Source organism: Portunus trituberculatus, chromosome 33, assembly GCF_017591435.1.
Source record: "Portunus trituberculatus isolate SZX2019 chromosome 33, ASM1759143v1, whole genome shotgun sequence".
Taxonomy (NCBI): domain Eukaryota; kingdom Metazoa; phylum Arthropoda; class Malacostraca; order Decapoda; family Portunidae; genus Portunus; species Portunus trituberculatus.
Genome location: NC_059287.1, coordinates 11,495,196 through 11,510,195, shown reverse-complemented (window position 1 = coordinate 11,510,195; position 15,000 = coordinate 11,495,196). Strand labels below are relative to the sequence as shown.

The following is a 15,000-nucleotide window of genomic DNA, read 5'->3' as shown; positions in this document are numbered from 1 at the left end:
CGGAAGAAAAGCTAAAACAAGGAAAGAAAAGAAAGACGCGAAGAGAAAAGAGAAAAAATAAGAACAAAGGAGGAAAAAAGTAGAGAGAATAGGATTATGAAGGAGGGAAAGGTGAAGGGAACAGAACGGTAACACAGGGATGAATAAAGAAAAACAAGACAAGGTGGACAGACAGACAGAGAGAGAAAGAGAGAGAGAAACAGAGATCGAAATGACGAGGTGAGGGTGTGTATACTTCAAGGTGTTGTTATCATCAAGACTAACGGAAGGAAGAGGTGTGGTCTGTATAGAGCAAATAGAGCATAACTAAACTTACCCTAACCTGTTTAACCCCTTCAGTACTGGGACGCATTTTTACCACGAGTTTAGGTATGACTAGACGATTTCATTTATATTAGGAAGGGTTTCTGGAGGTGAGAAGATTAATGGCTGGATTCTTCACTATTTTAATCCCCACGTAAGTTTCTGAAGCTGTACAAAATCACCAAAGAGTAAGCAGAATGAATATGAAAACGCGTCATAGCACTGAAGGGGTTAAATTTACAAGGAAGACCACAACCAAACCTTAACCTAATCTAACCTAACCTTAACCTACCCAAACCAAACCTTAACCTAATCTAACCTAACCTACTCTAACCTAACCAAACCTTAACCTAACCTAACCTTAACCTAACCCAGCCTAACCTTAACCTAACCAAACCTTAACCTAACCTAACCTAGCCTAACCTATCTTAACCTAATCTAACCTTAACCTAACCTAACCTATCTTAACCTAACCTAACCTTAACCTAACCTAACCTAACCTAACCTAACCTAGTCTAACCTAACCTAATCTAACGTAGCATAGCCTAACCTTACTTACATGAAGCAACAACAGACTAAACTAACCTGTAAAATAACAAAAAAAAAAAAAAAACGCTAAAAGTAAATAGAAAACTAGAGAGAGGAATGAGATGAAGCTTATTCTGAGACGCTTTATTTTCACATTCCTTTTAAAGCTAGAACAGAAAACGAAGAATTGATAAACAGAAGGGAAGTCTGGAAAAAGGACTTACTATTTCCTTTGTTCTCTTATTAAATCCTCCAGTACCATGTTTCCATATTTATTCTGGTTACTATTTGGTGATCGTACAGCTTCAGAAACTCATGTGGGGAATAAAATAGTGAAGACTCTGGCCATTAACCTTCTGACCTCTATAGACCCTTTCTAATGCAAATATAACTTCTAATCACACCCAAAACTAATAGTAAAAATGCGTTCCAGTACTGAAGAGGTTAAGCCCTATTTTCAAAGACCACAGAGACAACAAACTAAATTAACATCCTTTTCTTACCACAATGAACGTAGAAATCAACACAGGTCATCAGGAAATACAAAATACACACTCGAAGATCATAAGGAATCAAATACTTTCCTCTAACGGTGTATAGGGAATCAAACACTAAGATCACCATAGCATGTCTTAAGTGAGGGCAGGAGGTCACCAAATTGCCAGGGTCCTTGTCGTGGGTGGCAGGATAGGTCAGGAAAGGTTACGTGATCAGGGAAAGGTCAAACTGGTGAGTGAAAAGTTCAGGCAGTGAGTGTGGGGTGAGCGGGCCAGGCTCAGGTCAAGAGGGTCACGGTGGGTGGGTGGAGGTCAGAGGCTTGCAGGCAGGAGGGAGAGGTTGGGGGAAGGTGAGTGGTGAGTGGGTGGGTGCGTGGATCCTGTTTGGTACGTGTTGAGATATGTGGCGTGATTGTGTCGCCTCCACTCCTGTCTGGTGTGTGTGTGTGTGTGTGTGTGTGTGTGTGTGTGTGTGGGGAATCTACTACTACTACTACTACTACTACTACTACTACTACTACTACTACTACTACTACTACTACTACTACTACTACTACTACTACTAGTAGTAGTAGTAGTAGTAGTAGTAGTAGTAGTAGTAGTAGTAGTAGTAGTAGTAGCAGCATCAGCAGTTGTAGTAATAGTATTAACAGTAGCAGTAGCAGAAACAGTGGCAGAAATAGTAGTAGCAGCAGTACCTGTAGTAGTAGTAGTGACGGTGATGGTATCAAGTATTATTATTATTATTATTATTATTATTATTATTATTATTATTATTATTATTATAATCAGCATTATCATCATTTTCATTATTATTTTCACTAATATTGCAGCAGCATCAGTGGTAGCAGTAGTAATAGCAGTAGCAGCAGTAACAGTATTAATAGTACACCAGCATACACATACCTCTTTCACACAAACCATCAAAATAAGAGCCTCAATCAAGACACTGAGCCTTCACATCACCATTCAGCTCAGCCTCGCATGTCCCTCCTCCACGCCCCTCGTCCCCTGTCAGCCAACGTACACTGGAGCCTCTAATACCCTCCTGATACTGTCTCCACTCCACATTTAACTTGCGTCCCTGATGTTATCTTCATATAAATCACTAATTCCTTTTGTCATTCTTGCTCCACCTCTGAATAATTAAAGGTTGAACAGTCTGCAGCGTTGGAATATATTAAAAGCTCTAAAGGTCTTGCGGATATCAGCTTTAAATATTGTATCGAAGCGTTTTGTCTTGGGTACACGTTTGAAGGCTTATGTTTTTGGTTTATTGTTTGCAGGGGAGTGGATAATTCGATATTTAAAGGTTTCTCAAGGTTATTCACTCTCTATATTAAATGGTTTTGCGATTTTTATTTCTTATATTTTTCTCGGGAAAGCGATAAATGAACAGGTTTCTTGATTTTTCCTTTCTAAACGGTTTGTGAAAATCTCATTTATACGTAACAAAGTGACAAAATTAATCAACAAACAAATACTGATAAATAATAAATAAACAAATATACAAGTAAATAAAACAAACAGATAAACAAAAAAGGAAATAAACACAGAAAACACGAGAGAGAGAGAGAGAGAGAGAGAGAGAGAGAGAGAGAGAGAGAACAAATCACACGTCTTTTAAAGCAACAAAACCCTAATGAAGAAATACAAGCAATGACTCATCCATCACTCTCGACACAGTAATAATATGATCACCTTTTGAAAAATTTAAATTAAATTTAAAAAGTCATTCTCCCCTTAAAAACAAATAAATAAATAGGAATGTTCCTCGCCCTCCAGCTGTTCCTTTACAGCCGCCGCACCCCTGCACGCGTCAGTCACACCACCACACGGACAGCTCGCCTCTGAAGCAGTGGTTCTCAACATTTTTCTGTCCATTCCCTCTTCCTGAATTCTCAACATTCGTGTGGACCCCTTCATTTTTCTCCCAAATCCCTACCCGCCAAAAAAGTTATATATATATATATATATATATATATATATATATATATATATATATATATATATATATATATATATATATATATGATTTAGTAATGTATAATTTGTAACAGCCCACTATTGTCCCCTTAAATTGTCGCCATGGATTCCAGGGTGAGCAGCAGTGCCCTGAAGGCTGCGTCACTTATAAGACAAAGCAGCTTGTCTAGTACGCCTAATGTTCATCCCAGTGCTGATCTTTCACTTCACCACACCCACACGCCACGCTGGTTTATTGTTACTATTGCAGCTACTACTACTATTGCTGTTGCTGCTGCTGCTGCTGCTGCTGCTGCTGCTACTACTACTACTATTACTACTACTACTGTTACTACTACTACTGCTACTGCTACTACTACTATTACTATTACTTCTACTACTACTATTATTACTACCACTACTACCATCACCACCACTACTATTACTACAGCTACTATAATACCTCCTACTACTACATTTCTACCTTTCTCCTCCTCCTCCTTTGTATTCCTTTGCATTTCTCCTCCTCCTCCTCCAGCACCTGCTCTTTCAACCACCATCACTACCTTACCTCACTCCCCAAAACCTTCAGAACTTCTCCCTCTCTGCCTCTCACTCATTCTCCCTCTCTCCCGCCCACACAGACACACGCCGCCCCGAAAGGTCTCCGTCTCTACGATTCCCTATTGGACAGCGAGACGACCGAGGACCAATCAGGAAGCGAGGACACACCTGAGACCACGGAGAGCCCAATCAAACCCTATCACAGGTAAGGCATTTAGAAAAGGATCGTATTCTGAAACAATTTATCGCCTCACAGCACCTTCATAATTTTTAAAGGGTCTTACTTGAAGTGACGGATATTAAGGGTGTTTCTGTCATCTCAAAGGACTGCAGTTGAAGTGACACGGGCTATTTAGGGTGTCTCTGTCATTTCAAAGAGCTCTAGATGAAATGACACGAGTTTTTAAGGCTGTTTCTATCATTTCAAATGGCTCTAGTTGAAGTGACACTGGTTTTTAAAGGTGCTTCTGTCATATCAAAGGGCTGTAGTTGAAGTGACACTGGTTTTTTAAGGATGCTTCTGTAATTCTAGAGACATTTAACAAGGTTTCTACATTATCAACAGGACAAATACTTCTGCACTGCACCTTCATCATTTTAAAGGGCTCTAGTTGAAGTGACACGGGTTTTTAGGAATATTTTGTTAATTCTAGTGACAAGTTAACAAGTTTTCTGCATTACCAACAGGACAAATACTCTTTAGAATTCAACTATTCGTCTTTGTAATCTTTGAAAATGGTCGTGGTGTTTTTAATATGACACTTAGCCAGGTGAAGGGGGAGGGAGAAAGGGGGAGAGAGAGAGGAAGAGGGAAATGGGAGAGGGGAAGCCAGTTGTGAAGAAGAAAAAGAAGGAATGGAGAAAAGAAGAACAAATGATAGGAAAATAAAAGATAAAATTGTAAAGAAAAAAGAGGGAAACTGATTAAAGAAGAAAGAATAATAAGAGAAAGGAGAATGAGAAAGGAAGAGTAAAGAGAAGAGAAGAAAATGGAGAGTTATGGAAGGAAGGATTGAAAGATAGAAAAAAAAGTAGAGGAAAGGAGGAAAAGTAAGGATAAAATAAAGAATGAGAAGAAAAAGAAGAATGAATGAAGAAAAGAAGAGCAAAGAGAATGGAAAGGAATGGAGGGAAGGAATAAAAGAAGATAATAAAATTGTAAAAAAGGAAAAAGATAGCAATGAAAAGGAAATAAAAAGAAAGATAAAATAAAAGTGAGGAGAAATAAAGAGAAATGTAGAGATATGAAGGAATGAAATGAACAAAAAAAAGAAGTAAATGATAAAATAGTAACGAAAAAGAGATAGAGAAAAAGAAGAAAGGAAATAATAAACGTGTCAAGGATGATAAAAGAAGGAAGGGAAAATAAAATAGGATAAAAAAAATGAAAGGAAAAGGAAAAAAGTGAGAGAAGGAAGGAAAAAATGAATGAATGAATGAATGAAGTAAAGGAAAGGAGGAAAAGAAATAAAAGATAAAACTGAATAGAAAAGGAAAAATAAAAAAAATGGTAGGAGAGAAAAGACGAATGGAAGAGGAAAAGGGAAAGAAGAGAAAGAAAGAAAGGGAAAAGGAAGGATAAAGCTGTGAATGTAATGAAAAGAAGGATGAATGGAAGGAAAAAGGAGAATAAAAGAAAAATAATAATAACTAGATGAAGTGAAAAGGATGAAAGAGAGACAAAGACAAAAGAAATAAATAAAGTGAATATTTTATAACAGGGAGAATGAAAGAAAGAAGGAAGGAAGGAAGGAAGGAAAGGAAGAAAAAAGAAAAAAAGAAAGAAAGAAGGAAGGAAAGAAAATAGATAAGGGAAAGTAGTTTAAAGAAAGAATAGGAGAGAGAGAGAAGGACCAATAAAAAGAGTAAACAAAATCTCTCTCTCTCTCTCTCTCTCTCTCTCTCTCTCTCTCTCTCTCTCTCTCTCTCTCTCCGCCCTCTTGTCCTTCCTTCACTCCTACATCTCTATTTACTTACCTTTCTCTTTACCAGTCTCTCTCTCTCTTTCTCTTTTTTTCTATCTCTAATTCGTATTTTTTTTCTGTGGTGATCTTGACTCAATTCTTTCTGGTGCTATTTTCATACTTTCCTCGTCTCTCTCTCTCTCTCTCTCTCTCTCTCTCTCTCTCTCTCTCTCTCTCTCTCTCTCTCTCTCTCTCTAATTACACGTAACTTAAGACGAATAAGAAGAGAATTAGACAAATAAATTAATATATAAATAAATGAATAAATAAGTAAAAATTGAAAAATAAATAAATAAAAATATGACATAGACTTAAAGGTGGTCTGTCTCTCTCTCTCTCTCTCTCTCTCTCTCTCTCTCTCTCTCTCTCTCTCTCTCTCTCCTTTCAGTTACGTAAGTTAATTTACTCGTAATTGAAGAAGAATAACATGAAAAATAAAAATAAATGAAAAAAATAAATATTAATTCCCTGCGTTCTCTCTCTCTCTCTCTCTCTCTCTCTCTCTCTCTCTCTCTCTCTCTCTCTCTCTCTTATCGATGCTGAGAGACCATACCAGTCAAAGGGTTAATATTCTCAGTCACGTCATGTCTTTACCCTAACAACATATAATCGAGATGAGTTGGCTTCCCTCCTCCCATTTTTGTGCCCTTTGCTGGCTTCCCTCGAGCGTGTAAGAGAGAAATTGTCGCAGCTTCCATGTTATCTTGTTCTTTTTTTAGTTTACCCCGAGTTGTTTGTGGTTTTCTTAGTAATTTCGTAACCTCCTTCACGTTTTTTTTTTCTCTTGGTAGTTATTTGTGGTTTTCTTAATATTTTCACAACTTCCTTTATTTTATCCTGTATTCTTTAGTTTTCTTCATAATTTCATAGCCTTTTCTTTCACTTTATCTTGTTTTCTTTAGTTTCTTCTTAGTTAATTGTGGTTTTCTTAATATTTTCACAACTTCCTTTACTTTATCTTGTCTTCTTTAGTTTTCTTCAGTTATTTGTGGCTTTCTTCATAATTTCATAGCCTTTTCTTTCACTTTATCTTGTTTTCTTTAGTTTCTTCCTAGTTAATTGTGGTTTTCTTAATATTTTCATAACTTCCTTCGTGTTGTCTTGTCTTTAGTGTATCTCAGTTATTTGTAGTTTTCTCAATAATTTCGTAAGTTCTTTATGTTATCTTGTAGTACTTTTTTGTTTCCTCCTACTAATGGTTTTCTTAATAATTTCATAACTTCCTTCATGCTTTTAATCCCTTCAGTACTGGGATGCATTTTTTTTCACCTGAGTTTTGGGGATGATAAGATGATTTTATTTACATCAGGAAGGGTCTATGGAGGTCAAAAGATTAATAGCCAGAGTCTTTACTAATCCCCACACAAGTTTCTGAAGCTGTTTAAAATCACCAAATAGTAAGCAGAATAAAAAACGAAAATGTGTCATAGTACTGAAGGGATTACGAGAGAAAACGTGTTAATTTCTGTGTATTATATGTTTATTCTTATTCTTTAGTTATCAATGTAAGAACTATATCATTTTTTTTTTTTTTTATACCATGTGGGCTTTTTTACGGGAATTTATGGGGTGAAGGGCATACTTTTTAGGGCTACCTCTATCTCAAAACCCACCCGCTAGGAAACCGTTGCCCCGAGTGAGGAAGCCCAACCTACACTCGGACCGTGGACAGGATTCGAACCCGTGCGCTTGGAGACCCCTCGGACCCCAAAGCAAGCATGGTTCCACTGTACCACTGCATTATCATCTTCCGTTATTATCTAAGGAAATATTCATCACTATTTTAGGTTTCGTTATGCGCTGAAAAAGGAAGAAAAATTTAGAAGTTTCCTTATCATCTTTTTCCTTTAATTATCAAAGAAAGTATTAATCGATGTTCTCCACGATGCCAAACTTCCTTCATGCGTTCCTCGTTATCTAAGTGTTCATCGGTGTTCAGTGGTTTTGCTTCTCAGTTCTCTCATTCGTGCGTTAAACATACACTTGTTCTGGCAGTGCACGGAGAAACAGGTGTAGTTTAGTTGGGGGATACACATCTTTAGCGCTCTCTCTCTCTCTCTCTCTCTCTCTCTCTCTCTCTCTGTGTGTGTGTGTGTGTGTGTGTCTCATCCGTCTTTTTTCCCTTTCATATTAGTTTTCCCCTTTTTGTTTTCTTTTTTCCTTCTTTTCTCTTTCTTTATCCTCCTATTTTTTCCTTCTATCTTCTTATAGCTTCCTTTACTTCCTCCTTCCTTTATTCGTTTTTCTCTAAGCCATTTTGTTCCTTCTTCGTGTTGCTTTCTGCCTCACATCAGCCTGTGAGCGGCAGGCGAGGGAAACAGTGCGTCATTCTCATAAGCAAGTTAAAAAAAAAAAAAAAAAAAAAAACCTCGCCATTCCTTGACCATTACGAAGCAAGTGTTTGGAAGTTAAGTGGTTGGTCTATTTTCTTTTACTTGTTGCTTGGCCGCCACCACCACCACCACCACCACCACTAGTCTCTCTCCCCGTCCCTCTCCCTCCTCCCGACCCGCGGCGTGGCCCTCCAGACAGTAAGAGGAGACAGGCACGAGAGGCTATGAATAAAACAAACCCTAAGTGCAACACTCGCCTCTTACTAAACAAAAGAGCATCGGGGCAGAGCAGGAGGGTTCAGTTCCTTATTGCCTTATACCTTTTAGGCTTTTATTTATTTACTTTTAACGGAAACACTATCAACTTTAAGATACAATACGATCTAAGTCTAAAATAATCTGAGAAATAAAGAAAAGCTAGGAAAGTAAACAAGAACAGAAAAATAATACAAAAATAATATATAGAAAAGAAAGTAAAGAAAACACAAGTAAGAAAACGACACAGCCACAAACTTTTCTCTTAAGCAATAAACCTTCACACAATTAAACACTCTGGAGACACACGGAGACTATTCACTCGTGTATTCTCCAAGCAATGAGTGTGTCTTTAGATTCTGTATACGATAATAAACGCGATGCAATTCCGTATCATCAACTCTCGCTACTATTATTGAAGTATGTTAAAAAGACGAAGAAAGAGCAAAAAACTATAAATAAATAATTGAATAAACGAGGAAATAATAAAATCATACAAAACAAAGAAAGAATAGAATATGAGACGATAAATAAAATAGAAACAATAGAATAAGAAAATGAGAAATGTATGATAGAGATAATGTAGAATAGAATAACGAGAAAAAAAGATAAAGAAATGACACAGAACAGCGAAAAGAGAAGAACAGAATATGAGACAATAAATAAATAGATACAAAATAACAGGAAAATGAGAAATATATAATAGAGATAATATAAAATGGAATAATAAGAAAAAGATGTAGAAATCACACATAACAACAAAGAAAGAAGACAATATGAGGCAATAAACAAAATTGATACAAAACCAAAGAAAACGAGGAAGATATATCAAAAACAAAATTGAATAAATGAACAAGAAAAATATAATTAAAAATCACACGAAAATTAAAGAAATAATACAATAATAGACGATGAATTAAATAGATAAAAAAAAACAATAAGAATGAAAAAACATGAGATGAAATAAAATCAACCAATTAGACAAAAAAATAAAAAAAACTACAAAACAACAAAGAAAAAAGAGATGACACAATAAGTAAAACTGGATACAAAAAAGAAAACGAGGAAGATATAACAAAAAAAAAAAAAATAGAATAAAAATAACAAGAGAAAAATATAAAGAAATCACACAAAACAACAATGAAAGAATACAATAACAAACGGTAAATAAATTAGATACAAAACAAAAAAAGAAAACGAGGAAGATAGAAACAAAATAAGAGAAAAATAAAGAAACTACAAAAAAATATAATATAGTAAGATGATAAATAAAAGACAAAAACAATGAAAAAAACAAGAATAAGAGATAAAATAGAAAGCACAGAGATAGAGCACAAGAACAGCAGGCACAGACAATCCCTCTCAGTGTCATGAACTCTCGCGCAATAAATCACAAACCTCCAGACACGCGGACTTGGTAACACTGCAAATGGACGCCGCGCTGACCCCGCCTGACTCCAGCATTCCTGTCTGCTCTGTCGGCGCGTGGTTAATTGACTCAGTATTCCCGCCACAACACTCATCGATTTGTAAGACACCACACCACCACCGTCCCGCCCGGTTCACCTGCTGTTTACCCCGGTGTGCTGCACATGTCCAGGAGTTTTGGTTGGAATATCAAGTCAATTTGCCCTTTTAACCTTTTTGACTTTCGTGGGTAATTTTTTGTTCTTCAAGTTCAACTATTTCACAGCGGCACGATCTTTTTTATAAGTTTCGACGACAAAGTAGAAAAATGAAAATGAAAAAAAAAAAAAAGATAATGGACCATACAATTTCTGCGATTTTTCTATATGCATTAACAAAATAGTAATAAAACATGACTGATATAATAGATTGTACGATTTTTATGGATTTTCTTTATAAGCATCAACAACAAAGTAAAAAAGAAACATGACTGAAATAAGGTACTATATAATTTCTACAATCTTTTATAAACTTCGACAGCAAAGTAACAAAACCATACCGAGAGTAATAATAGATTGTACAATTTCAATGGATGTTTTCAATAAACATCAACAACTAAGTAAAATAAATCAATAAATAAAAAAATAATGCACAATATAATTTCTACGATTTTTTTTAAGCATCAACAACAGTGAAAAAACAATTTTTAAGGCTTTTTTTTATGAGCATCGACAACAAAATAATACAACCATACGCAGAATAATAGACCAGACAATTTGTATGGATTTTTCTTTATATAAGCATCAACAATAAAGTAGAAACACATATCTAGATAAATTTGATGGTGATGACATGATACTGAGAGAGAGATTGTCTGTGTCTGTTGTTCTATAGCTATGCTTTATATTCGATCTCTTAAATGTTTCTCGCTTTTCTTATTGTTTTGTATCTTCTATTTATCATCTTATTATATTCTTTCTTTGTTCCTTTTTTTTTTTTGTAATTTCGCTCATATAAGCATCAACAAAAAGCAACGGTAAAACGGAAAGGACACGAAGTAATTTAATCTCTTCAGTACCATGACGTCTTTCCATATTCACTCAGCTTACTATTTGGTGATTTTAAACAGCTTCAGAAACTTATGTCGGGGATTAAAACAGTGAAGACCAGCCATTAATCTTTTTCGTAATAAAATACTCTGATCGTACACAAATCTCAAGGTTAAAAATATGTCCCAGTATTGAAAGGGTTAAGTTTACTGAAGATATACACTCATAGAGATGAATACTAAGAAGGTGTCCAGGGTAGATTAAGTTTAGTTAGATCAGGTTACGTTATGTTGGTGTCCTTAACTTCTGGTCAACACATGAAAGCGGCACATACGATATAAAAGGGCGATAAGAGAAACGAACATTGACTAACTCTTTCAGTACTGGGACACATTTTTACCTTGAGTTTTAAGCATGATTAAACGATTTTACTGACGTTAGGAAGGGTTTATGGAAGTCAGAAGATTAATGGCCAGAGTCTTCACTATTTCAATCTCCACATAAGTTACTGAAGCTGTATAAAATCACCAAATAGTAAGTAGAAAGAAAATGAGAACGAGTCATGGTACTAAAGGAGTTAAGAGAGTGTCCAGGCTAGAATAGGATTAGTTACGCCAGATTAGGTTAGCTTAGTGGCCGAAGGTATGCAAGTGGCACATGGGTTATAATAAGGACGATGTAGACAAGACCCCAGCGCCTGCTAATCTGGTCACAACTCAAGTAACGGGTTCAAATTTGATTAAGCTACATACACACTGGACTTTCTATAGCTTCTCTTACATCATTATAGTCACACTTACTAATGGCAGCAAGACAAGTAAGTGATCTGTTAACTCAAGGATTTTAGTAGTAGTTTTATCGTCAACCATTAAAATTCGAGGGGTTTCATATAGTTCCCCTTCTTTTTAATCACTAACGGTAAGAGAAGTGAATGATAAAAGAAATTACAATCTTTTTCGTATATTTAGTTCTATTTTCAACCGGTAAGATCGTTTAGGCTCCATGGTTACTTACAGCTTCTCACACGGTCTTGTATTATTACATTCACTAACTGCACACAGAGAAATAATAAAATAGAATAACGAGAAGAAGATGTAGAAATCATACAAAACAATGAAAGAAAAGAATATGAGACGATGAATAAAAAAATACAATAAAACAGAAACATGAGAAATATATAACAAAGATAACATAGAATAGAATAACGAGAAAAAGGTAAAAGAAATTACACCGAACTTTGTTGTTGATGATTAAAAAAAAAATAAATAATAATAATAATAATAATAATTCGTATCGCAGTGAAATGGTTGAGCTTGAAGAACAAAAATCCCGCTAAAGTCAAAAGATCAACTCAACTCAAAATTTTCAGTACCTCTATTTCTATTTTTCATTTAGTAAGATCATTCACGGTTCCAAAACATCTTACACCTTTTCTTACACTGTTACATCAATCTCTTTAACTTTGCCATGAGATTTGCTTGCCATTAGACGATTTCACTTGATTAGGAAGGGTCTATGGAGGGTAGAATATTAATGTCCACAGCCTTCACTATTCTAATCCCCCACATACGTTTCTGAAGTTGTATAAAATCACCAAATAGAAAGCAGAGTGAACATGAAAACGCGTCTTGGTACTAAAAAGGTCGAATTAACACTAAAACCTCAGCCACTTTAGTCTACTTTTCTCATTCAGTAAGATCAGTCACGGTTCCATAACAATTCACACCTTTTCTTAACCTCTTACATCAATCCATTTCATAAAAGCTGAATGTGATCGAATTAACACTAAAACCTCAATACCTTTAGTTTATTTCTCATTCAGTAAGATCAGTCACGGTTCCATAACAACTTACATATTTTCTTAACCTCTTATTTTTAATCCATTCACTAGCAACTGAGAACCATCGGAATTAAAACCTCAGCAACTCTTTTTTTCAGTCAGTAGTATCGTCCTATTCCATTGTTTTTCAGTCAGTAGTATCCATATGTTCTTTTCTTCAGTCAGTAGTATCCATCTATTTTTTTTTCAGTTAGTAGCATCAATCTATTCTTTTCTTCAGTCAGTAGTATCCATCTATTCTTTTCTTCAGTCTGTAGTATCCATCTATTCTTTTTTTCAGTCAGTAGTATCAATCTATTCTTTTCTTCAGTCAGTAGTATCCATCTATTTTTTTTTTCAGTCAACAGTATCGATCTATTCTTTTTTCAGTCAGTAATATCCATCTATTCTTTTTTTCATCAGTCAACAGTATCCTTCTATTCAAATTAACCAGCGAGTGTCATACTGTCTCCGCCTCGCTGTCAAAGGTTAGGGCGAGACTGGAATACGTTTGCCAGTCAGTGTCTCAGCGGGAGGGAACAGTGACCCCCTCAGCGTCCACGTGTCAGAAGCCTTGCTGCACCCGAGGGAGGCCTGAGAAACACTTTGCTCTCTCATTGCCACTGATCTCAAAGGCCACTGATACGATTTGCTGGATTTTTAAGAGTATTTCTCCCGGTATAGAATTTTTTTGTTGATATGCCAGATTTTCAATATTTTCCCTGTTCATAATGTAGAAGTACAGTTAATCTGCCTCTAGAAACGTAAAAAGCAATTGAAAAAACGTGTCACTTCAACTAGTTTTTGTTTTTCAAGAGTATTTCCCCTGTTCACAATACAGAAATATTGTTAATCCGTTACTAGAGCCGTAAGAACATCCTGAAAAAAACATATGGCACTTCATCAAGAATCTTTGTTTTTTAAGAGTATTTCCCCCGTTCAAAATGTAGATATCTTATTCATCCGTCATTAGAACTGTAAAAACATCCTGAAAAAAAAAAAGAAAAAAAAGCCACTTCAACTAGAGCCTTTGTTTTCAAGAGTGCTTCCTTCGTTCTTGTTAATTCGTCGCCAGAGCAGCAAAAACATCCTAAAAACATGTCATTTCCACCACAGCCTTTGTTTTCAAGTGCTTTCCCATTCATAATGTAGATGTCTTGTTAATCCGTCACTAGAGCCGTTAAAACATCCTAAAAACTGGAGGCTTTGTTTTCAAGAGTGCTTCCCCGTTCACAATGTAGAAATCTTGTTTGTCCGTCATTAGAGCCGTAAAAACACTCCATAAAACATGTGCACTTCAACTACAGCCTTTTGTTTTCAAGTCATAAAAAACATCTAGAAAAAAAAAAACTTGTCATTTCAACTAGAGCCTTTGTTTTCAAGTTTTTCCCCTTTCATAATGTCGATGTTTAGTTAATCCGTAGCTACAGCAGTAAAAAACAATATAAAACCACGTGTCGCTTCTATTAGTCTTCTGAATGTATTGTAGATTTTAAAAAGTATTTCTACCGTATATAATATAGAAGTCTTGTTAACATGTCATTAGCTCTCTCTCTCTCTCTCTCTCTCTCTCTCTCTCTCTCTCTCTCTCTCTCTCTCTCTCTCTCTCTCTCTCTTCACGTTTTGTAGGTTAATATGTTAGGTATTTAGTTAATGTTCTTCTAATTAATTTCTTTACAAAACTCGTAACAGTTCTTCACTTTTGTTTCTTTATGTTTAGTAATAGGTTAATAGCTGACGTCCTCATTAATTCGTTCACAACCCTCCTAACACCTTCATTTCTCTTGTTTTCGTTTTTTTCATTTTCATTCAGGTTAAGCTTGCCATCAAAATATGACCGAATTCTCCTGACTGTTTGTTCTCCTCGTGTGTCTTGCCTTGCGTGTTTATTCGTCCGTTTGTTTATTTGTTTGTCTGTTTGTGTTTCATTCACCCGCACAGAAGCTTCATGGATATCTTAGTGTCTCTTAAGGTGTCTCAAAGTAAGCATTGGTGAAGAATAAGGAGAAGTCTTTTGCCATAATAAATATATTGTCCCTGTCTCTCTTCCACGAAAAAGAGAGGAAATCATAATTATTCATCGTGTCCTCCTTTCTCAATGTTTCCTTGAGTTGTGAAAAGTTTTAGCGGGAAAGAGAATTAACAGATGTTTTCCTTATTTTCATTCTCTTCCCTCGTTTTAATTATCTTTCATTCTCGAGATTTGGGTGAAAAACTTGTACGAGAATAAGAAAACGAACTAACAAATAAGTAAATTAATATAGACTATTTTTTTTTCTCTCGTTTTACTTATTTTTTCGACATTTGGGCGAAAAA

General features: G+C 35.6%; 1 protein-coding gene across 2 annotated transcripts in view; it reads left to right on the top strand.

The window, feature by feature from the left end:
- The window catches only part of LOC123512225, a 63,728-nt gene that overhangs the window by 31,766 nt on the left and 16,962 nt on the right, over positions 1-15,000 (top strand). For both annotated transcript variants that reach the window (XM_045268483.1, XM_045268482.1), the window contains exon 3: positions 3,938-4,062. In XM_045268483.1, coding sequence (XP_045124418.1) covers positions 3,938-4,062 — 125 coding nt within the window. The remainder of the gene's footprint in view (positions 1-3,937; positions 4,063-15,000) is intronic.